This window comes from Opisthocomus hoazin, chromosome 2, assembly GCF_030867145.1.
Source record: "Opisthocomus hoazin isolate bOpiHoa1 chromosome 2, bOpiHoa1.hap1, whole genome shotgun sequence".
Classification (NCBI taxonomy): Eukaryota; Metazoa; Chordata; class Aves; order Opisthocomiformes; family Opisthocomidae; genus Opisthocomus; species Opisthocomus hoazin.
In genome coordinates, this window is record NC_134415.1 from 52,732,486 (window position 1) to 52,758,294 (window position 25,809).

General features: G+C 37.4%; 1 protein-coding gene across 2 annotated transcripts in view; it reads right to left on the reverse strand.

Annotated features, from left to right (window-relative positions):
* Positions 1–340: 340 nt before the first annotated feature.
* Positions 341–25,809, reverse strand: part of ACYP2 (acylphosphatase 2) — a 47,968-nt gene continuing 22,499 nt past the window's right edge. For both annotated transcript variants that reach the window (XM_075413629.1, XM_075413630.1), the window contains one exon: positions 341–964. In XM_075413629.1, coding sequence (XP_075269744.1) covers positions 850–964 — 115 coding nt within the window. In that variant the 3' untranslated portion in view covers positions 341–849. The remainder of the gene's footprint in view (positions 965–25,809) is intronic.

Genomic DNA, 25,809 nt, shown 5'->3' on the forward strand with positions numbered 1-25,809 from the left:
GACTTCTCCAATATTTATGCAAGTACATAACCCAAGTTTCCCATGATCTTTCATATACTTGACACAATGTACATGGGACACAATCCATGTTGAATCAGGTTCCAACATATACTCTAACTAAGGAGCAAATACACATCCATAAGGAAAATAACCTAAATCTTCCATTATAGTAAGAACATCAAAAAAGCAGAGAGATCAAAACATCCTTTATAGTCAGTATGGATGTAAGCTCTAGGTAGACAAGGAAAAAAGGAGTGAGAGGCCACGCATTTCATCATCTTGTTCCAAGACTTATCTACACTCTTATAAAGAATTTTAAACCAGAGCTGGTTAGACAATGTTAGTTTGACACAACATACATTTATTTTAAATTGCTGCTGCTATATCTTAACTAATTATCACAAATAACATGATCTACAATACAGAGCAATTAGAATAGATCTTAGTGTTCCAGTTCTGTAGTGAAGTATTTTAGGTGAAATTACAAGCGGTAGAACATAAATTTATTGTTTTGCATTAAAAATATGAATCAGTGTAAAACTAGGTTCCATATGGTTATCTATAACAAAACTCACTGTGCACAAATAATCACTGACCCTTTTCACCTCTTAACTCGCTTTCAAGATGCAATAAATCAGGTATTGGCATTTTAGATATTAGATCTTGACATTCGTGGTGTCAAAAGTCCAAAACAGCAACTAAGAATTCTTACTGCATGTGAGCAGAGACCATTTATATTTATCTCTACTATAGAAAGCATCAAACTGCTCTTGTGACGTTTCACAGAGGCACAGAAAATATCATGCAGCAGAAATATCATAGTTTCGTGCTCAGTGGTGTTTTCTTCTACTAGTATCTAGTGCTAAATCCTGAGAAGTCAAGCTTGGAAATCTCCTTTTCATTAGAAAAATTTGTTCGGTCTATGCGAGAACTTGGGCTTCCAATTTTACTCAGCCAGGATTTCCTGCAAGAAAAATGAGAGGGTTAGCACATAAAGAATATGTTTAGTTCTTTTCTGTTTTCCCTCCCTTTCTCCTTTAAAAGCAAAAAACCCCACCAGATTTAAAAGGTGTCAATATTTCAAAAAGTATGACAGAATATTACATATAAACACATCTGACTAAAGGCTAAAGCAGATTTACTTTAATGATCCTTTTTAAGTGCTTATTAATAGCATTAAAATAGGTATATATTAGCTTTGCAGATTCAATACTATACTTCTAGCAAGGACATAAAACCATTCTAATTGAAAAATATTATGAAGAAAGAATTCTAACAGCCAGGGTACCCTTTTCTGATGACTAAAAGAAATGGAAACTGAAATGAAAATCATTAAGTTAAAAAAGCAAAAAGACATAAAGCAAACAAAAATCAACATGGTGTCACAAAGCAATACTAAATTGCAGTAATAAATACCAAATTTTATACAGGCATTCTTAAGTGGCCATTTTGTATGTATTTGCAGTGTAATCCAACCTTAATTATGCTGGCACTTGCCTTCTTCCACAGCACACCAGAAAATATTGAACACAAATTACTGTGAGGTAATCAAGGCTAGAAGCTGACAGTGCAATGGCTGCTCCTACACCCCCCCCACGATATTCCTATCCTGCAGTAATTTGCTAATTCACAGTAGCGATCAACTACTGTGTGATAAAAGGAGGTGCACAAACACTTGAAGTGCAGACAACAGCGCTTACAGAGAGGTTTATTGACAAAAAATACTTTCTCAGTAATTTCTGTTGTGCTGAAGTATCAGAAATAGGAAAGTATTTTAGTGCACTGTATTTAATGAGAAATATATTTCCAAATAATTACTTCTTACAACTTTAATGACACATCAACAAGAACAGATACATAACTGATTAGTGTTAAAAAAAATATACCAAAATATACCAATACTATTCATTTAAATTCCAATCTGAAGACCACAAAAGTTATGTCTTAAATTATGTGAATTATACAATTGGAAAAAAAATCACACTGAGCACTATAAAATGCAATGTTCTTGCAGTGAGACTTAATTTTGATGTCTTTATAATGAAAATTGAGCCTAGAGATTGCTTATCTGGAACCAGTAAATAAAACACACCTGAGGTATAGAAATGTATCTTGTTAGAGACCCTATGTGACGAGGGGTTTTTTTTAGACAATTTCTGACACAATGTAACACTGCAAAACTTCTCAAATGTCTTACCTGGTTATCAGGTTATCAGAGACAACTCATTTTCTCCAAACTGTGCTAGTCCTTTGTAAGATTGCTCTCATCACTACCACAGACAGTTCCAAACCTGCATAGGTCCCGAATACAATTAACCTCATTCTTGAAACTCCATGCGCAGTCTTTTGATTATGAAGAAATATATACCCTTAATACTTTATTAAGAGAGCAGGTATGTCCTACTACTCATGTATTTTGAAATCTAACCCTAGGAGTATGCTTGCTGGATTATAGAATTTCAGTGCCAAAAAAACCTGTGACCTCCTTCCTATTTGACCCCTAAAAAAAGAGGATCTATATGGAAAGACTTTCTAGAAAACACAAACCAGATACAAGTATTTTCATCAAGCTTCAACTTATACAGTAACTAAAATTAATAAATATTTCTGTCAGATGTTTACACATCTTCACACCTCTGTTTTGTTTCATGTTGCAAACAACCTCCCTACTTGTCTGTTTTAGATGAAGCCTTTCCAGTAAGGAGGATAACACAGGAATAGGAGTACACAAGTGAAACAAGAATCCAACTTTTCACTCTGTACTGGAGCCCTAAAGGCAAACCAGATATTTCAACAGAAGGAAAAAAGCCTAGTAATAGACCAGTCCATTTTACTCCACGTTACGAAGAATCTGAAAATCCCCTTGTTTATTTAGCAGAAGTCTCTAATACAGTTGGATGTCCTTGCGTGAGAAAAAGAATGTATTTGAAATACTGCATTACTTAAAAAATCTGTACTATTTTTAGAAGACTAACGTGATATCCACAAGTGAACAGACTATTTCCTTTTTTTCTTCTAATTTTAAAGGTGAGCTTGACCTGGACAAACCCAAAAGAAATATATTCCTTGCCCAGCCTTCACAACTGTACATAAGACCAAAATTTATCCACGGCTGTTTCCAATTCTCAGGTTCCACAGCATGAAGAAATTAACTCTGCAAACTTTGCCCAGAGCAAACTTCATTCATTGTCAGCTCCATATACTCTCACATGACTAAGGATAAAGTGCAAATATGAAAATCCAATTAAAACAATCCAGCTCCATGAAAACTCCTTACAGGATTTATAGTATATGTATTTTATTCCCTATTTAGTACAGGAAGTAGGGAAGGAAGCGCTACAGAACTGCTCCCTATCTGGGATTTGCATGACTACAGGGGTTCAGTTCACCACTGAGATGTTAATACTTTGCAATAGGATTGATCTTTCCTTGCTTAGCTCAAGTGACAGACCATTCACTGAACACTATGAAGAAGCATATTTCTTACAAGCTAAGAAAGCAGGAAATCAGTATTTGCTAAAAGCAGTACACAGTTACAGTTGTTTTCTCGTTTATCTACAAAGCAGAAAGTGTCACCTCCAATGGCTTTGATAAGGGTAATATTTTTAAAACAGTTTTAACTTCCATTAGTATCCAGATCAACAAGCCCAAGTTAGGAAAAGGTTCTGTACCCTCTTCTTGCTTCACTCAGCTTTCTTAATTTTATTTCACATACACCATGAATTTCAGATCATGCAACATGTTCAAGAGACTAACTACAGTTACTAGCATTCGCTTGCCATTTATAGCATCCATTTTAAAATCCACTCCGGCGACCCACTTCTATTCAGGAGTGAGAAAGACAGCCTTCACCTTGCTAGCCACATGGGGTAGGTCTGAACCAAATGAGGAAAATCCTTTAGTCTGCGACAGGAGAGTATATAGCTTACGCTTCAATTTGACAGGATCTATTTCTAAAGCAGCACTGCTTCAATAAGCCTGGAACAAGAGCTAACCCCCAAATAGCCATTTCCTACCATGTTTTATTTCTCAAGTATTGCATGTCCACGCAACCACTCTTGGCCATGCTCTGATCTCACTGTTTAAAACCAAACTGGCAGTGCGGGGACTAGATGGACTCAGATACACTTTAACCAGATTTATGAGTTCTACATCTTCCTCTTCTGGCGGAGAAGCTGGGCAGGCCAGCACAGGGGGCTGGCAGGGATGAGGGCCCTGGGGTCACTCCTCAGGGCGTGCAGCACTCCCAGCATCCCTTTCCCACCCTCTGCCACAGAGTTGGGAACACCCAGCCGATCGATTCAGACAGCACCCGACAATCAGCTGCTGCCGTGTGGGCCATCTACCTCCTTCTGCAAGCTCCTCTGCAGCCTCACAGCCAGCAACCACCCTGCAACTGGGCCCCATCCACCCCAGCTGCCATATCTGGGCAGGGCTGCTTGCAAAATACCCCAAAATCAACCTAAACAACATTCCCAAGCACACCTGACACTCCAGGCATTATGAAGCCACTTGGAGCACACTGATTTTCTCACCCTTCTGGACTTCACTTCCTCAGCCCAGTTAGGACAGCCTGACTGAAACAGCTTTCCAGCCAAACTTCAACACACACGTTCTCCATCCTCATATTCATGGCAACTCATTCCTAGGGTTTAAAACAACTGGATCTATCATTCTTTTCCTCTTATCATTTCATTAACTAAAACAAACCTTGCTAAGCAACTCTGCTTGTTACCTAGGCAACCAAGCTCTTTCCATTCAACACGTTATTGGAAAACAACACTTGAAGAGCTGGTTTTGCACTGTTTCCATTTAGGTTCCTGCAGAAATAGCCTGGCTGTGTACAGTACTCCAAGCATGCATCTTTCTTGCAAGCTGAGGCACACATGCCTGCTTATTAACTTGTCAGAATGAAGCCTGACCAGGTCAAATCTGGAGAATTCTCTGGCAACGTTACTTAAGGAGCCTTAGCTCTGTAATACAAAGCAATACTAGCACAGCCCTAAAAAACACCACAGTTCGAATACTACAGGCAGTAGAGTAACTTTGATTTCCTTTACTAAACTTCTGTTTTTAAACTGAAATCTATGATATAAACCAGATTTCTCTAAAATAACTGGCTTGGCACTTCTCCGACTGAAAATATTTTCCTGCTTTAATAAGGAAAAAGTAACTGATGCAGGAAGAAACAAGCCTTCTGCACCTTTACACAGCAGGCACGCCAAGCAAGCCTGTACATTAACAATGCATTTTTCCTGTGCTAGACTCTGCATCAAACCATCGGTATACACAGGACGCTTCTGCAATAGTTCATTTAGTGCATGCAAAAAGCCAAACTACTTTATCCTGAGACTGGAGCCATTTACAGTCTATAGTGCTAGAAATGGACCTGAAAATTACCTGTGACCTATAGCATTAATATTTGGTGAGCTAGGCACAATTTAGGAATATGTTTGTTTCTCTTCACCTTAACCCCAACGTGACTTACAGTGGAACAAGAGAAACATGTGGCTTTATTTAGAGTGAAAAAAAATAAAGGCACTGGCTTGTTTACACTTTATTTCCCTTTGTTTGGGATAAAATATTGGAGAGAGTGCTGTTTTTTGAAGATTGTATTTACATCTGTGACAGTGTATAGACTAGGACTGCAAATATTTATAAAATACCTCAAAAATGTTGTTGTATGCTGAAACAGTACTGTCAAGTTTTCATAAATCCTGATATTTAAATTTTTGCAGAAGTGTGGAATTCTTTTTCAGTGCTGTCTGGCTTCTGAGCTTTTGGGAAGAACTTCAGCCACGATTTTCAAGCTTTTCTTTCAAGGTCAGGTTGGATGGGGCTTTGAGCAACCTGGTCTAGTGGAAGGTGTCCCTGCCCACGGCAGGGGGGTTGGAACCAGACGATCTATAAGGTCCCTTCCAATCCAAACCATTCTATGATTCTGTACAATCTAAGGGGTAAGAACATTTTACGTAAAACCTTTGTTTTTATAAACCTGAAATTCACATCTAGGTAAGGCCTCTAGTAGCTTGTGTAGTAAAGACATCTCACAGCTTACTGCTGAGCCATTCCATTGTCCCCACACCTCTGCTCCTGCCACAGAAGCCTAACAGTAAAATGGGAATCTGGAAATAAGATTTACAGGGGTTCACTGTTGTGGTGAAAAAAATAGCAGAAAATATAAAAACCTTGGTAACAAAAGTGTGTTTGAAAATACTGTTTTGTTTGACATGATTTGAGTCACTGTGCAGCCTGAAAAATGCCACATTTAGCATTTTAACTTTAGCAGAAGTAATCCTTACTGGGCCTTAGTAAGGTGGAGCGAACAGATTCTGAAGAAAATACATGAGGGATTCTGGGGAGAATTACTAACATTTTGGTGCAGGATAAGGTCAAGACAACTCAAGCCATACGTACAGTCAAATTTCTCCTACTAGCCTTCATCCTCGGTTCCTAGTGATTTTTTAGCTCTCAAAACTAGGCTCTAGCTTGGGATAAAAACCTGAAACCAGCTGACCCAAAACGCAGCTGACTCCAGTGCTCTGTTCAGGGGGCCTCTGTGCTGCCATAGAAGCTACTGCACCTCCTCAGGCAAAAGTTATCAGGTGGTTTTTGAACTGTTGTGCCTACTGCCCAACACATCACCAAAACCACTGCTGGCAGCAGTCTGCACTAGGTCAGGATCAAATGTCTGCACTTAATCGGATGTCCATGTCATTTATGTACACGTACCTGCAAAAGGAAGGGGGGAAGTAGCAGAAGGAGAATAAGGCAAAGTGCAACAGAGGGGAATTTTAACATATTTACCAAGAGGACTCCACTACAGTCCATGATCAAAGCCAAGTGACAGGTTACTTCAGAGGATTCAAACAAAAAAGAGAAAGCCAACAGCAGTCTAAGGATACAGGCCAAGAAGCAGGTGGGCTAGAAATGAAGCAGCCTGCTCAGGCATAGGCACAGTGCCCCACAACAGAGTTGGAGCCTGCAGGTATGGGGAAGACTGCACTACTGCTGCCTGCTCACTAGCTGCTCTGGGCATCCCAGCCACAGGAATTTCTCAGCCCAATGGATATTTAGCAGAAGTTCTGGGACTGTTTTAGAAACCAGAGAAAGAGATATTTAATCAAAACTAGTGTTTGACTTTGTATTTTTAAACACAGCTGTCAGATTGAACATTGTTAATTTGTTTGTATTTCTTCCTTTTCTGTCAAACCCTGCTGCACTCCAGGCCAGCATTTCTCTAGAGAACGAATGCACGATGAGCTTTTTTCAAGGTACTTTTTGAAATGTCAACAGCATAGGCACATCAGCAGATTCCGATCTCTTAGAGATACTTTGTGACACAATACAGAATACGCTTCAAATACATATTTGGTGTCATGTTTCTGCTTATTAACCTGAGAAAAATGACTTGTATATAAACATTCATCACTGCGTATGTTATTAGCAAATTTTTTTAATGCAAAAATTATCACTACTAGTAGTTTGCATTAGCACAGAATTTGACTCTATGTACCTCAAATTCACTTTGTTACTCTTATCTGATCTATGCGAAATGTCTTCACCTCTTAAAGAGCAGGAATTATCCCCAAATGAATGAAACCAAGTCTGAAGCTGTTTTTTTCTTGTATGCAATGCAAAGATCTGTTGTGGATTTTCCTGTTAACAATTCTGGTAAACTTCAAGTAATTCACTTAAACATGGGATCATTAGAATTGTATTTTTATCAAAAAGTTATCAGAATATCTCTTTGTTTAAACCATGTTAGGCAAGTCACATTTGGCTTCTTTCACAGATCTTATTGGACAAAACTAAGCAATCTTGCAGAAACTTGTTCCAAAGAAAAGCAAAACCAAATTCAGCCATGTCAGCAACTCAAAAAAGCTTTTACGTCCACACTGAGCTACAGAGTACAAAACAAAAGAGGATTTCCCGTTAAGCTCGTGTCCTGTCTTCATGAAGCAGTAAACATATCAGAAAGCCAGAAGCAGCAAAAAGGCCTATTGTAATTTTTCCTTGTAATATGCCTGCCTCTACAGGGTAAGATTTGGCTCACAAGGCAGACTAGGAATTTTGGCTAACCCCACTCCATTACACAGAATGCAACTGAAAGTTATTTCTCATTCCACATCTATTAAATCTAAGGCCACAGGAAGCTTAAATGAGGAGGAACTGTTGCTGTTAGTGTACCAGTTCAGACTTCTGGAAAAGAAAAGCTAGTTCCCATGCTTCGAAACAGATTACCACCCATCACCCACATAAACTGTTTTTAAAACAAATGGCTCTACTATAGAGTTGAACAAAGAGTAAAGCACTATTGCCTCTAGCCATCAATTTTATAACTAAAATTGTTAATTAAACCCTTACTGTGGCCATTTTAAAGCAACCCTATTGGAAGACCATAACAAATCATCACACTTTGACCAACCCAGTTTTACTTAAAATCCATTTCATTATACAGCCTGGTAAAAATAAAACAGCCACAACAGTAAAGGGAACCCAGTTACAGCTATCCAGTCGGAAAGTACATAGCAAACCAACATGCATCCACAGTCCAGGAAAGCATTCAAATAAGATAGAAAACTGCAGATGACAAATGCAATCAAGGATTTGAAAGATAACACTCTTCTGTTCTCTGGTAATGAGGTTCAGCAAAGGAGACAGACATAGAAGCCATAGGAGGACCAACCCCCACGTGACCATGCTTCCTGTATCCTCTATGTAATTCTCAGAAGACAGACTTAGGCAGAAAAATACAGATTAATTTATTATGCAAGAACTAAAAATAATGCCAGGCCAAAATACAGTGAATTCCTTCAAGCACCACCGGGATTCTTGCTATTTTCTTCAAAACTCGCCCTTACTTTACAAAGTACTTAGAATAGCTAAAAGACTGAAAAATTGGAAGACTTGTTTAGAGGTTGCAATTTCCAATGTAAAAAAAGGATATCTTAAAAGGGAAGCATCACCATTTTTAAAGCGTTACAGAGCACTGAGCAAGTCTGAGTGAGACTATTTAATATCTGCAGTGTTGCACTTACTGTACATGAGTTTACCTTTCCCTAGAATACCACTGTTTGAATACTTCAGGAGCTAACAGGCTGGCTCACTTTAAAACATGCAAGAGTGACAATTTCTATCAAAGTACCTTATCTAAGCACCCCACACACGTGAGCACAGATTTAGCAGCTGGTCTTCCAGCTGTTCCACATGCCAAAGTGCATGTACAATTGCTTTTGTATGCACAAAACATCTGCCTGCCCATTTTTATAGTAAAAACCAAAACCAGCCCCTCAGATTGTCACAAAAATCTCAGCCAAAACAATTTTAAGCTGAAACACTCACTTTGAATATGTTGGTATTTCACATACATTTTCTTCTTACTATTAGGCTAACTGATCAGTTTACGTTGGGACTTACAAATAACCTTTAAAGAAAAGATAACTGCAACACACAGTGTCTAGCCCCTCTAGAAGTGGATGCTGTTGACAGAAAAATACGTAACAACTGAGAATTTCATTTTTCTTTTTACCTATGGCTTGTGAAAGTGTTTTGAAATTTTCTTCTTAAGCATTCAGCTAGATCAGCTCCTTTTTTTTTTTCCACTGACTTTACACTACATGATTTAATTTGGTAATTTAAATAGCACACTTTCAAATGAAGCAGTCACATCCATCTTTTTAACCTGCAATCTCAAGAAGCTTTAAAGCAACTGTGATATAAAATTGCAGACATTTTAGTATATGAGTGAAAAGAACAGGAAATTGTTTTAATAATGTTGTATTACAGAGCACAACTGTTCAGAAAAACACCAAGTAGATTATACTAGCTAACAGTCTGCTTAAATTTTACACAATGAGAAAATCTGGGCATTGTCAAGACCTCCTTTCATAATGCTCTTTTGTTTTTTTCATTATAAATATAGCTACAATAAGGAGGAAGCAAATAATTAACATAAGGATATGTTAGAGCTATTATGTTCTTTATTCAACAAGAGCTATTTGTGGTTTCCAGCACACCAAAACATGCGCTTGATGTGAACCCAGCATGGTATGCTTACAAGGAAGGTAACACTGTACCCTTGGTATACAAGATGTATGTATAATATTCCCTGGCAATAAAATCCCCTTTGCAATTAGATTTATTACCAAGAACTAGAATTTGTTGGTATGTATTATTTATTGTTTCTATAAATAACAGAAATAGATCTTGTATTTAAAAACAGTCATATACTTCCCAAAGCCTAGCCTGTCTCACCTGCCTGGAGGTAAACCTTCAGACACAGCAAACAGCCCAAGGCAGCAGAGGCACAAAAATAACACAAGCCAAGCCTCTGGCATGCTTTCTCTTATGGAAGGGCAGACAGACCTTACAGAAGCGACTACATCTTTCCACACTGTCACATCCCAAAGAACTGTATTTCATTTACAGTCAGAAAGTTATTTCCAGTCTTTAACATTTATTTCTTTATGATATTTTTCTATTACTTCATACACATTAAAAATACAATTCCTGAAAGACCTGATATAAAGACTGTTTTCTCTACCACCTTTGTAAGTTCCATAAATTTATCATTTCACTTGTGGGCACTCTGGTTTTTTAAGTCCGTAAGATGACACAGGCTATCTTCGCAGTTAGGTATTAAATATATCTTCTAAAGAAGCCTTTGAAGTCATGATCCCGAACTACTCCAATAGGAGTTACAAAAGTAATTCTCAGCTGTAAGCTATCTGATTTCCTACCTAACTACATTATTCAAATCTACTTTGTAACATCTCCAATTGTTAGGCCTCATACTTTCTATTAATATCACGAAAAAGCTCGATAGAAAAAAAAAAAAGACCTATTCATGTGAACAGCAACAGTGCTGCAAGCATGCCTATGGCAAAGTCCATTCCTGTGGTCTATAAACTGTCATTATGAATATACTCACTTAGTAGAAATAAACACATTTAACATCAAAGCTCCAAGCTATTTAAGGAGGCTATCAGAGCATGAGCACATATTTTGGTTCAATGCTTTTGTGTAAAAAAAATGTTATTCTAAACAAGGCTTTTAATACTTATTGAAATAAGATCTGATACATGTTCTTTGCTATTCAGTGGTTCCTGTGCTGTACTCAATCATACTTTCATTAAATCTGCTTTTCAGACTATTTCTCTAAAACATTTTTCCTGTTCATCTGCAACAGTGATAAAATGAATCAAGAAACAGAGATTTCTTTCTAGCAAAAAAACAATCTTTTTTCCTACAAAAATAAACCCAGACTGGAAATCCTAAACTATCACCTTCTCAAGGCAACTATGGTACATGCTACTTCAAGTTACCACTTACATAAAGCAAACCTGAAGATTTAGTGATTTTTTTTTAATTATTATTATGAGCATAATGGACTTGATATCTCCTCCTAGGCTTTTCTTTAGTTTTGGACATCTTCCTGCTGACTCATTAGAATCTGCCCTTTAGCAGATTTTTTTGTTATTGAGAGCTACAGACTTCAAACACTAGAATAAAATCAGAATCCTACTTAATACAGCATCTTATTTCTACTCAAGTCAATAGAAACACTTTATGAGGACAGTGCAATAGACTTGACCTCTGTTTTTACAAAATCTAAACAAAAGATCTACAACTACTTATAAGAAATAAACATCTAAGAGGCCTAAACCAAGGAAAACATCTTTGGAAGATGATTGGCCCATACAATTTTCAAGTATTCCTTCCAAATAGGCATTGTTACCTATTAATAAGCATCTTGTCTTACACAGTGAAAGTTTTAATTTTGTCACTTATGCTTCATGTGATTTTAAGCTGCCAGAGCAGAAATGTGCATCAGGAGGCAAATCTACAAAAAAGGTGTTTTGCATTAACACATTAACAGGCCCAGGAAACACTTCTCTAACTCATTCAATGCATAGTAAGCTGGGCAATATTCTCCACTGCAAAGAATTTCCATTTTAGAAAACATATTGAACCTTTTTTAGGATAACTTCATATTCATTTGACACTGGTAACACCTAGCTAAATCTGAGTTTCTCCTTAATATTTTTTAGTCCAGATAAACTTGTTCGGTTTTCATTTAATTGTTTAAAAACATTTTCAGAAAAACTATGCGCAATGAGCTAAGAATGTATGCTTTAATAATGAAACACTAAGACATTTCTAAAATAAGCATTAAGAGTCAGGTAAAATCAGCTCTCTGCTTTTTGATGTATATAATTGAGCATATTAACTATTATGTTTTCAAGATCACTCTCAGGCAATGCCACCTTGCCACCTAACTACTGTCTCTCACAAAGGCAGACTGTAACAGCAGAGTAAGAGTGACATTTATAATTTCTTAATCTATAACAGGTTTTGGTATTTGGTGAAATGCCTGGTAATAACAGAATTACCAGCAAAGTATAAATATGCTCCTGAACTCACAAATCTTTCCTTTTTTCCATCTTTCCCTCCAGCTTCACGGGCTGTCAAAAAGTATCAAACATCTCATTTGTTTTCTGTAATTTATGCCATTTTCTTTCTTTCCTTTGCCCTTTTTTTGAAATTGTATTCTGCCTGGATAGTTACAGCAGATAGATCTGTTTCTGATCACTTTCACACTGTAGACTGCTGCAAGGACTATGTAGGTTTTGTAACAGGAATTGAGTACTACCAAAAAAATCCTAGAAAACCAGTAATTTCACTGTCAGCTAATTTTACTGAAATTTTTTACGTACAACTATTTCATTAATATTATTCTCAACAAACCTAGGTTTTGAAGCTAATTGCCAGTGCCTCATTAATGCAAGAAAGGATGAGTACTGCATGCCATTAGCCTAGTCATAACTCATCACTTTGAAACAAATTTTGTTGTCCATTACAAAGCTTGCATGCATCCCACAGAATGGGCTTTCCAACAGAATTCATGGAACTGGGATAGTTCACTGCTCTTGTCACAGAAGCTCAGCTGCATTCTGTCTTTCCTGACTCAGTGTTTCCTGTGATGGTCGTGGTTTACTGGTGATCACCTATGTGCAGGTTTTGGCCCTTTCCTTAACTATAACATTCCTGACTCAACTGTGCTAACAGGCACATTTAAGAAGGAATACAGGACTGCAGTCCAAAGTCACTACTTTCTTAACAAAGTGAAGAAATAACTAAAGTATTTTAACTCACTCATATCAAAGAATTCACTTCTAAATAAGCTTTGAGTTACTTGGTGCTTCCAGTGGCAAAGATTTCCAAAGGCAGAGACTTGGAATGCTGACACTGGAGACTGGCAGGTTTCCTAGAATAAAACCTCTCAAAAGGTTTTCATGCTCTTTGAATTTGCTCACGAAGGTCTGTTTGGCCATTTATAAGCACCCAGAGAATTAAAAAAGCTTTCCTTTTTTGCAACACCAAGACCTTAGAAGCAAACCAACAAAACTAATAATTCAGGAGGAAGAGTTATGCAAGTTTACAAACATTAGTCATGTATGATTAGGGGGAGCTGTTCTAAAATGATCATTTTGCAGAATTAATGCCAGAACAGTTCACGTCATCATGCACTTTATAAAAACAAGAGTATGCTCCAGCTTCCTTGCTGTCCAGAAAAAACAGTCCAAACACTTTATATAAATCATATCAGTTAAATATGAACTTTACTTTACAACAGCTTCAATGAAATTCAGTATATATAGTATAGATCAGATGAAATCATGATCACAGATTTGGCTCCAGATAAAGACACTAAAAGCTTTCAGGAACTCAAATGCCTATTCAGAGATAAGCAAGGTCTGATTTTTAAGAATATTTATGACTATCTGACAAATCTAATCACCAAGCAAGTATAACAGATCAGGAAGGAGCTCAGCGCACATCACTTCTGCAAGCCACATTGCCAGCTCTCAAACCAGGTACCAGTAAAAGGAGAAAAACAGAGTTCATGTATGAAAAGCCTAGTCTAAATTACTTGACTGGCACCATGGTGGTAATCTAAGGCAAAAGTAGAGAAATCCACAGATTTCAGAGCAGTGTTTAGCGGTCTTAGTTGGTCATTGTTCTTTTCTTCCTGTCTCATTCACTGGTCAGGCTGGTGAAAACAGAAGGTATGATCAGAAGCTACAAGCCCTTTTACCATACAAAGCCCGCTGCCTCCTCTGAACAAGCTTTCCCTGGACACTGAACAGTGCAGTGGTTATACGAAAATATGTTGGTTTTGGTGGTATAACTGAACCCTGGCTGGACAGGCACACCTAAGCAGACTGAATTACAGTTGAATTAAGTCTTAGACAAACATACTCAGTTTCACCATTTCTCCTAACCCTACAGGTTGTATCTCCACCAACAATAAACCCCTTCCTTCCCTCAGTACATAACCTGTGAATAACTTCACCTCTGTAGAAGTCCTCTGCTACTCCACCTATACTAGATAAGACAAGGCACCATATTTGCCTTTTTACTGCTTGCCACTGCTTTTGGGATCAATGCTGCTGTCAATGAAGGGAGATGGCTGTGACAGAGCACTCTGTAGGAAAAGAGCCCAATTGTGTGAAATTTTCACTCTGCAGAAATCGGTGGGAGTCTTTCCAATGGCACAGAATCAGAATTTCATCCTTTATACCCCCCAACAAGCAGGTGTATTTGCCATCTCATTCAATATATTCCAGAAATACAAGAAGTGCAAATTAATAGTTTCATTCTCCTGTACAACCTCCTAATTTGGAGAAATTAGTAGCTTAGTATCCTACGACCATTTTCATTAGAAAACACACATGCAAAGATGTCTGAAGTAATACAGCTGCTAGCATTGTGTAAATAGATGGACAGATACATCCTACATGGGGCAAAACCAGCGTTGTACATAGGGTAGAAAAGAATATATAGAACTAGATCTTTACTGTAACACTTCTAGACAAAGCATATTCTCAAACATATGTAGGTTTCCAAATCAGAAGACCTGCATTTTTAAAGATCAGGGTCAGACAAAACATACCTCAAACTCTTGAATACCAATGCTATCTTAATCACCAGAGCACATTTCCTCTTGGACACATGCACCAAACCACATGCTAAAATGTTCAGGAACGCCACACAACTCCAGGAGACTGGAAATCCTGGTACTCAGAAGTCAACAGATGTCAAAATCCAGTCACGAGAGACTTCTGCTAGCAATTCATTAGACAGTGAATAATTGTAATGCTGATTCTAAGAATTCAACATATATAATGCCATAAACAGTCCAGTACGCAGTTGTTGATTCAGTTTTCATTGCAATGCAGAGAATTTATCCATAGAGCTTCCATTAAAATTAAAGTAAAATATATGTCTAACCCTCCTGCACTTCCATGAAATTCTCAGCGTATACTGTGCAGCATCAATAAAGCTCAACACTATATTACAAGTTAAAAGTTCCTGTGTTTAACTTTGCTCTCCTGTTCCTTCATTACATGACACAAATATAGCATTTCAAGTACAAGGGTTGTAAGTTATTACGAAGGCGTCTGCAAGTAAAAAAAGTATCTCTAATCTTAGAGAACAACTTTTTTCTTATAATATAAAGCAGCAAAAAAAGATTTTTTATTTAATTAAAACAGTACGTCCGTTTTGGCTTTAAACTTAAAACAGGATGTTACAGTCTTGCCTACATATTTTTTGGTTTACTTAAACAATGGAAACAAGAGTTCATAATCCAAGTATTGACAGATCTTTTACTAATACGGTACAAATCACTGTGTTCTTCCATTCTCCTTTGCTTTAATGGTAGAAACCACCTTTGCTCTTTTATGCAATTTTGATTATTTATCCATATATTCTGATATAGTGTACAGAAAAGCATTACTACATTTACTTACTTTTTTATCCCCCAAAATAGATAAAACTTTGCATTTCAGCTAATAACTATTCCACCCCATTTCTGTCTTAATTGTTGGGCATTTTTCACAACATAACTTTCCAAAACTGGAAGACAAAGCCTCAAAACGCATAAATAGTAAAGTGCCCATTTCTTCTTTCAGCTGTTAACACTGCTTCATCTTCGAACTATGTTAAAAATCAGCTCAGAGAAGGTCGATGAAAGCTAACCACCCACTTTAACAGTTTCCTACACAGGATATTCACTTATAGAAAATTTTAACCCATAATGCTGATCCATTACAAATATACCCAAACAACCTGCAAGCACACCTCAACAAAACTAACTCAAGGATTAAGTATATTGGTTTATGAAATCTAGATTTAGCTTCTTAGACAAAGAAATCCAGTATGAACTTGAAGAGGCCAATAACCTTTTTAATCCAGACAAAAAGCAATGTGATTCAGAATATTTAATTAAATATTAATATCTACTGCTTTGTCTTGCTTTTACAGCAGCAGTAAAATGATAAAAACAAAGCCAAAAACCCCCTGCTCAACTATTCACATTGTAATTGACGGTTGAGAAAAACCCTATGACTCCTTTCCATGCATTCAAACCTGAGTTAGTGCTGGGCCTATCTACCTCTCCTTCATTGTGTCTGGAGACAAAGATCACTCCAAATTGCTAGAGCAGATTCTCCCAAAATCCACAGAACAGGTGTATCCAAAAGGTTGGGTGGGATCCAAGAACTGGATAAAGGGATGACAGGTTCTTGCCTTCCATGAAATGCAGAACATTGATTTTTATTAGGAAAAAAGTCATGCGTTTTTCCCATATATACAATTGATACACCACTGGCATGGCCGGCAAATACCAGCTAGGAAACAGACAACACCCTGAAGCAACAGGGCACCTGGAAGAGAGTAAAAACTTTTTCATATACCTCAAGATGTACAGAACCCTTACAAGATCAAGAAAAATTACAGCGGAGAAAAAAATGTAACAGGGAGAGCCCTAAGGAGAACAAATTACCAGAACAGAAAACTATGCATAAACAGTTCAGGCCTTGATCTCTATGTATAGTTTTAATACAATTACATTTACAGTGAGCACATGGGACAAAAATGGTTACATGGCTGTAGTTTTAACATGAACCATAAGCAGTTCAAAGCTGCTACATTTAAGTACAACAGCCACAAACTCCTGATAAAGCTGGCTGGACAGGCCCAAACACAGACATAAATGCTAAGGGGGATGCAAAGAGCACTTAATTCAGAACAATGGGTAGCTATCCAAATCATGTATTTGTAGAAAAATCTTTTTGTCCCTCCAATTTTCCTCTATTTTTATTGCTGTTACTCTGACAAATCAAGGCTATCTTGCCACTTATACACCTTATTGCACAACCTGAGTGCTGTGAACACAGCTCTAACTTACATTGCTTGCCATTAGCTCCATGAGCAAGTTCCAACAGTCAAAAATCACAGGTACTTGCTAGTGCATCAAAGATGCAGCTGGCACAATGTTTCCTCATGAACTAACGGTACTTAAGACATAAGAGACAACTACTCCTCAGCAAAAGGGACGGACAAAAAACAAGAGGTTGTTTTAAGCAGAGTTAAATGTGGCAAAGATAGAGGAAGAAGCAAGTATGAACAGCAACATGCTGCCTAAACATGCACAAAGACAGAAGAACATATCACAGTAGCACTCTAACACATCAGCATTCACATCCTCTGGTTTTCATCATTATGCTTAAAACGACCACAATCTGCATGAACAAAGGCAGAAGAATCTACGGGGAAGGAGGACACTACCTTAAACCTCCTGATAAGGATACCTCGTTGCTGGGTAGTTTGTAGATGGCAGGAATAAAGGATGCACAGTAAAGTCTCACATCAGGAGTAAAACCTGAGACAGAACATCTCCAGTGTATGGTGGAAGATCAAGTGATAGGTAAATCCGAACAAGCCTTTGCTTTGATCCATACACTCATATGTGGAAGCAAGAGAAACAAAGAGCTATGTACATTTTCAAATAAGGACACATACAAACAGAATCTCTTACATGCTTCTATAGAAATCACTTTGTAAGTTGCTCCAAAGTAACATGCTCTTAAAACTAGGGATTTTTGTGTAAAAAGAACACCTGAATCTCCGCTCTATGATGTTACTATGTAACATTCAAATCACACTCTTTCCTGATATGTTTTTAAAGTAAATTAAGTTCTAAAGAGAATTCTGATTCCCAAGCAATAACTTATTATTTACTGCTCTTCAGGGTACCTCAGTGAATTCTGGAAGAGACCATGTTTGCTAAGGAATGCAAAACACTTCCCTTACGGCCAAATTCTTTCAGATAATGAAACTGTTGCATGATAGACGCTGGCTAGAGAATACAAATCATTCCAGCGAATCAAAAGAATTTTTCTTTTCAAGCAAGTTATTTTTCATTAATTGCTATATGTACATTCACCACTTTTTTCACAGGTATTTGAGACAAATCTATATTAAAACAACTTTTTCAATAGCTATTTTTATCAGCAGTATCCAGGCACTATGGACCAAGTGACTCTACAGTCACCCATAGGTTAGAAAGAGCTCTCAGCACAGCAGCAGTTAGCAAAGTTTTTAACAGGGTTGGTATCAGTCAGATACAAAGTCACAGCAATGGCCCTGTTCAGTTCATTCCCTGGGAATGGTGACGCAGTGTGTAAAGTTCTGTCTTCAACAGATATTAAGCCCTATGAAATAACACAAAAATAAATGAAGACCACATTCTACCATATACCTTCCATGAATGTCTAGTCAAAATATAGGACTTAAGTAAGCCACCAAAAAACCCCACACCAAGCAATTACTGTTTTATATAAGTTCAAAAGTATTTTCAGCTACAAAGTGGAATTAGGCACCAAAAAAAACTTTTAATATTACAGGAGTGAAATCCTAGAATACTTCCTTTTCAAGAAAGTATTTTGCACAACAGTTCCAGTCAGAGTTTCAGTTGTACCTGGAAGTACCACATACTGGTAGAAATACCTTCTTTAGCTTAAAATTGCCATGACAAAGATCTCATTTCTCTTCCCAGCTAGCCTGCATTCACATCTGGTTTCACTTACTTCCTTGTAAGGTTGGTTCAGGCACCTATAACCCTCTTAGACTGGCACCTCAGCAGTATTGTAAGCATTTAGCTTTGTAATTCTAAATTGTAAAACAGTCAAGGCAGCATCAGTCGGACAGCATTACTGGTCCCCAAAATCACCCCACCAAGATGCTATATGGAGATATTCAAGGATGCACCCAGAGATCTATGTCACCTATTGCTCCATAAATGCCTCTGTCTTTCCCCATCTTTTCACTTACTCTGTTCTATGCATGTACTACATTACAGTTTGTTCTTTGCAATACGGATCTAATCTAACTTTCTGGTTAATGATATACTTTGGGAAATTCTGATTGCTCTTCACCATGACATAATAAGATGACAGATGCTGCCACTCAATTGAGACTACATTCAGCTCAAATTAAAATTCAGCGAATCTTTATTCACTAAGTTGTACATCCTCCCTAACCTTACACCACTTGCACTGTGAGCCAAAAGGATTTTCTGACCTTGTAAGAAAAACATTAATTAACATGATAGTTAACTGAGTTCTTTTAGAAATTCAGGTCCATCTCATTCTGTCTGCAATTAACTTCATAATGAGCAAGTACAAATTCTTCAAGCCTCTGCATATTTAAAATTCTTAAATAATTTTCAAATAGGCTACATGAAGAAATTACATTATAAATTGCTATTAAGGTTTATTATAAAAGTATGTGAAGCAGTGTGGCCTGTCTCTTGGCAGTGAGCCCTATCTTGCCTTCACGCTCATTCTTTCCCAGTGCTGCCTCTAAGGCTTCTTCCTGTCAGCACACGGAGGCAGTGATCACCCAGACATCTCACTACACTGGCAAACAAAGTCAGGTACAACTACAAATTTTAGTTGCTCACACCAGAGATGATGCAAAGTAAAAGAAAATCCAGTTTAACCAGCCATTTTGCTCTGCCTGGCTTTTCTGTTTTACTGCCATGTTGAATGTATTCTTCCACTTTTTAAACTGATGTCTAAACAATACATATCAGATCTCCAAATCACCAGAAACACTGGCCAGCTTTCATTCTTCAGTGATGTTTTGAATTTTTAGTCTCTTAAATTTTTAAAGAAATAGGAAAATCTTAAAAAATAATTATGTTAGTGATAAGGTACTGGTATTTAGTCCAAAAATTTAAAAAATCATAGGGTATTTTGTCCCAGACAAAGCACTGAAATATCAACTCTGATCCAAACACGTAGGGACATGCAAAAAACAATATAACATTTAAGGAGAATTTCACCTACATACTACTACTATATACTACTACTAGTATACTACTACTAATCCACCCAAATGATAACAAGGCTCCTGCATGATATTAAGAACAGAATTACTGCTGTTCAGATGCTTTAATCTGGCAAGTTTGAATATAATGCAAGACACCTTCATGGTGGAAATAATTTGTCTGAATATTTCCAACTAGGGTCAAGTTCATCTTACACAGACACTAATTAAAACATGTTTCAAACACTGCTTGACTGGAAAAAAGCTTTTGAACTCTGGGGTTTACGCTGGGACATGCAGCAATCGGTAGGGGCAGTTCAGGTGTAAGGCCACAGTACGCAACACCTTAGAGACGCCAAACAGTGCTCCGGCCCACCGGACAGGCCCTCCTGACCCCAGGAAACCTCCACAGCCATTTACAAGAGATAACTTCAATTTTGGAAGCCAGCCAGCATCAGGATGGCAGAGATGACAAAGCATATTAGCAACAGTTTCATACTGAATCACATTCACCTTTGTCAAAAAATTACACAAGCTGTTAGGCCAATTAGCTATTTTAGTGGTGTCTAAAATTGTACCGACTTTTTTCAGAAGAGGCAGCAAAGGTCGACCACAAAACTGGAGCTATAACACAATGAAAGAGGTTAACAAAATATGGAAGGGAGTTATATTGTTACAACCATTATTACTTGCTCTGTGACTAGAAATTTCAGTGCACCTCACTGAAATCCACCAGTAGCATTCATGGCAACAATTAGTTCCATTTTCTTCTAAACAGTTACTCAGAGTAAGATACTACTAAAGGTATGCAGAAAAAACAGCAGGAGGCAGAGGCTTCTCCCTGTACTGCTGCCAGTCTCAAAGGTTTTCCAGTCCTCTTAAGGTCTCTGAAACGTGAAGAGGGGAAATGCTTTTGCAAATGGCACTTCAGTACTAAAACAAACAGGCTAACTAGAAACAGCGTGATTACATCTACATTAGCCAGGACCAGCAAGAGCAAGTTCATAAAAGTACAATGGTTGGTGCTGAGGACCTGACTCCCACACCGTATTTAACATTTCAGACAGCTCATTTTTTCCTCACGATTTCTTGAATTAGAACAGAAGAAAAAAAAAGGACATACAGCAGAAGCAGGATGTAATATCAGAAAAAATATTAAAACTGATTTTTTAAAGTGTTTCTGTTCTTCCTAATCCCCCTACCTCTTAAAAAATGGTACTTCTTAATCACTGAAAAATTTCAGGATTCCTCTGGAGTTAAGTAACTCCATCAGCCACAGACACCTCCAGAATATGCATCCTTTAATACGTACAGATGTGAGCTACTCATAGAATGGTTTGGGTTGGAAGGGACCTTATAGATCATCTAGTTCCAACTCCCCTGCCATGGGCAGGGACACCTTCCACTAGACCAGCTTGCTCAAAGTCCCATCCAGCCTGGCCTGGAACACTGCCAGGGAGGGGGCAGCCACAATTACTAAGACCTGCATCTCCTGGCTTGCAGGTGAATACCATGTTAAATGGACTTCAGATGCCTCTTGTCATGTCTGCTACTGTAAGCTGAATATTGTATTGTGGTTTGTTTTGCGAGCATACCACAACATATCACGCTGTTCCTCCTTTCTATAATTCAAAGATCTTATTTCAATTACCATTCTTGCAAGGTCTTATTGAAAAGAAGGGAAAATATTAAGAAATGAGCACTGAAATAAGTTTCTCTGCATTTTTATGAATTATACATTTTCCTATACAAGACAGTAGACAAGATTAATTGTATGTATGTTTATAACCAATGTTTTCAGACCTCCAAATGTTTCATACTCACATTTCCCTCTCATGCTCATTGTTACGATGGCAGTGTTCCTACTAAGTTTAATTTGTCTCATCTTCTTATCCCTTAACACTCTGCCTGCTACAGGAATAGAATAAGCAGAACACAGGTTGGGCAACATGAGCACACATCTATGATTCTCTCTAGCTTAGCATTCAAGTTTTTCCAGCCTCTGTTTTCTGTGAACTAAGAATTTGTTCTTGCAAACAAGTTTTACACAGTCAATAAGACACTAGTCACAGAAATATTCAGCCATTTTACTAAACTTAGTACCTACAATGCTCAAATAGCAAGAAATAGCTATCAACAACAAACATTAATATGTATATTAAATTGCTGTTCAGCAATTAGAGAAAATATTTCTACCTAAGTCTTTCCAACTTCCGCTTACATGTTGAAATTTCATTTTGCATTACAGCTGTCCACTAGCTCTATTGAAATAAAAAATTTTAATTACACTTTGCAATCCCAAAACTGCTGTCTTACTGGAAGAAATGTTCTTCAATATTAGCCAACAAAAGAAAATTTATATTTAAATTCATCCATTTTCTCATGGTATTGACTCCCCTGCAAAGTACATGGAAAACACGATTCTACTAGTCCAGTTGGTGAAAGAAATATCTAGAAGGCAAAAAATAGATAGCAGCTTCCACATATGCAAGCAGATTGACATCTAGTGTGAAAACACTGAACTACAAAGCCTATACTGCATACAAACAAGGATGAATTTAAAAGTAAGCAAAAAACACATGTATGTTTAAATGACACAAGAACCAAATCCTCCAAACACAAGCACATTATTCTTTTTTTAAATAGCTACACAGAACCAAAAGCATTGTACTAGTAACTGAGGAAGTGTAACTTGTAAAAGATAAGAAGTGAGATGTTAACAGTGACACTTAACAGTCAATAAGAGAATCAGGAAACAAACTCAGGAAGACTGAGAAGAGAAGCACAGGCTAGCTGGTCAAGCACAATTTCATTTTCTAGCCTTCGATAAGGTGAATTAGAAAAGTCAAAACCAAAGGCAGAATGATTGCAAGATTTGTTTTAGACTTTGTGACTCAAAAAGATCTTGAACACCTTCATTTCTGTGATTTAGGCCCAAAGACTTAAGAGGAGTAATGTACGTAGTCTCTCAACAACGATGATCTTTAGCACAACACATATAGCCATGAAAAACAGTTTATGTTGTACAATAGATAAGTAAAAGGCTTTTCATAGTCACCCCACTAAAGACTGAGCCCTAGTATCAACATCATTATCCTAGAATTTAGCTTATCAAATATCATTTGTCAAAGATGCTTTCATTCCTGCAATGGAATCTCAAAAGTCTTTGTCACCTTTTTTTATTCTTACCAGCATCATGCCTAAGTTCATGGTAGCATTGGCAGAGATTTTGGACCTGAATACATTTTCCTGTCAGTTTCAGTCATTTCGGGCCTATTTGCACCTTCTTCTCTGTAGTAATTTTGTAAAAGCAGTATCTAAAAATAGTATTTTAAAAAGCTGACAAAAGTGCATTCACATTACAACTCTCAACCCACTTATGATTCACTTACTATAAAAAAATATTATGGTGTCTTTTCTGGTCCCTGCCGAAAACTCCTCAGGCCTGTTCATTTCATACCTGTACTTTTAGATATTAGGCACTTCCCAGAAACTAACAGTATCCATCTATTGATAATATTTGCATGATGGCTGCTCTGTGTGCAGCCCCCTTTTTGCGTCACTGTCGAAAACAGCTCTTAAGAGAACACATACGTCCAGCCGAAAACAGTTTACAAGCCTCCTACCAGTTAAGTGTAGAAATACATGGCAGCAGCTGGAGCTGTCTGAGATGTCATCCACATGTACCTTCTCACTCCAGCTATTCTTCAAGATAACGCTCACAGCCTGTCTACCCCCATCCTTATCCTCGGCATATGAACACAATAGATGGATCACAAACATTGCTATCTCATTCCCCCCTCAATTACAGAACTCTGGAATTAAAAAGCCTTTGAAAAGGCCTTGAGTGAGACAGGCAGGAATATGGAAATTGTTATGCACAGGGACAAGACAACCTAAATATACTGATACGAAATTTTGTTTCACATATTTGAGTAACTGTCCATATTCATACACGGAAGCCTTCCAGCCACACAGAGTATTATATTATTTTGCATTCAGCATCACGTGATATTACCAAACTAAGGAGCAGTAAACAGCAGAGATGTGGTACATACAGGCATCTAAGATAATCTCCCATTAGTTTCTGTATTTCCCACTATTATTCCTCAACTCTGAAATTTTTTTTTCTGTTGACTCAAATCCAAAAGCACTAGTGATTACATTGTGTTCTGATACCTATTGCCCTGAGTGATGGTTAATTGGCAAAATTAATTACTTTTTACATGTAAATGTGATTCCTTAGCTTGACATTGACTCAATATGTTAATCATTAAGCAGCTGAGAGTTTCTAATTCTGTAGATACGGCCAAAGGCTTGTTTTTATTCCAGAAAACTTGGGACTCAGGGAAACCTCTGCACAATGAGTGATGACTTCAGGATAAGCTCTGCAAATGGTAAATGCATCTGGAAAAATGAAACAAATAGCTGCTCACCGTGCCATTTTTGCAAGGGCACAGAGCAGAAAACTGTAAGCCTACACACTGAAACAAAACTTTCTTGACAGTAACTATACTGTACACATCAAGTCAAGTGGAAAATAGATTCTTGGCACCATTTAAACCCTACAGAGTTCTAAAGAGAAAGCTAAAAAGAGTTTGTTCAATATCAGAGATCTTGCCAATCTCAAATATATCCAGTTTTGCTCCTCAACCTAGTGATTTTCAGGAAGTGCAAACAAGCAGACCCTGAGTGAAAAAATCCTTATCTTGTCAATTTTTGTTTTGTGCTAGCAACCCAACAATGTGAAATTAACTGGAGAAACACCCTATAAAGATCCATAACTACACCCACGATAACTTCCCCAGAAACATACTGAAAACAAATGAGAAATACATATTTTTTGAATAAACAGCTTAAGTTTTGATTTCCTTCAGTATCTGACAGATCTAGGGAGTAAGTTTCTTATTTGACTCCATTCGGCATACCTTACACCTTAGACATGTAATTTATCGTTCATCATGTTACTTTTAAAGTCTGTTCATACCAAGAGCAGTTTGTGCCTCATCTCCTCTTCACACACTAATCCTGACACTCAACATCCCCCTCTAGCAGCCCTATTCTGTACACATAGATTTTCTTCACTGACACAGCCAGTTTAAAGACCGCCATAACTTAAATGTGATAAATCAAGCGAGATTTTGTATGCAACTACAGGAAGGGAAACACAACACAAACCACAAATTAAATGTACCTCCCTACATCCTAAGATACAAAAACTCCACAGTTCAAGGAAAGACTGCAGGAGGCAAAGAAAGGAATACTGAATGGATAAAAGAAATGAACACATCCACATCCAGAAGCAACACGAGACTCCTGCTGTGGAGAATCTCTAATTATGAAGCAGTTGATACTTCCTACCATACTTTATTGCTTCATGATCTACACACATTGCACTATATTTTAACTGTGCTGTAAGGCTGAGAAATTCAGGTCCCTGTCTCTAGATTCAGATATAGCTCTGGCTGAACAGTTCCCAGAAAAACAATTCAGAATTCAGTTGAACCAATGATCAAACACAGATTCAGGATCTGCTTTTTCTTATGTCACTAGTATTACATTGGTCTGATTAAAAAAAAATACTTAAACTTATCTTGGCATTAAATGCGCATAATAATTTTCTTTACT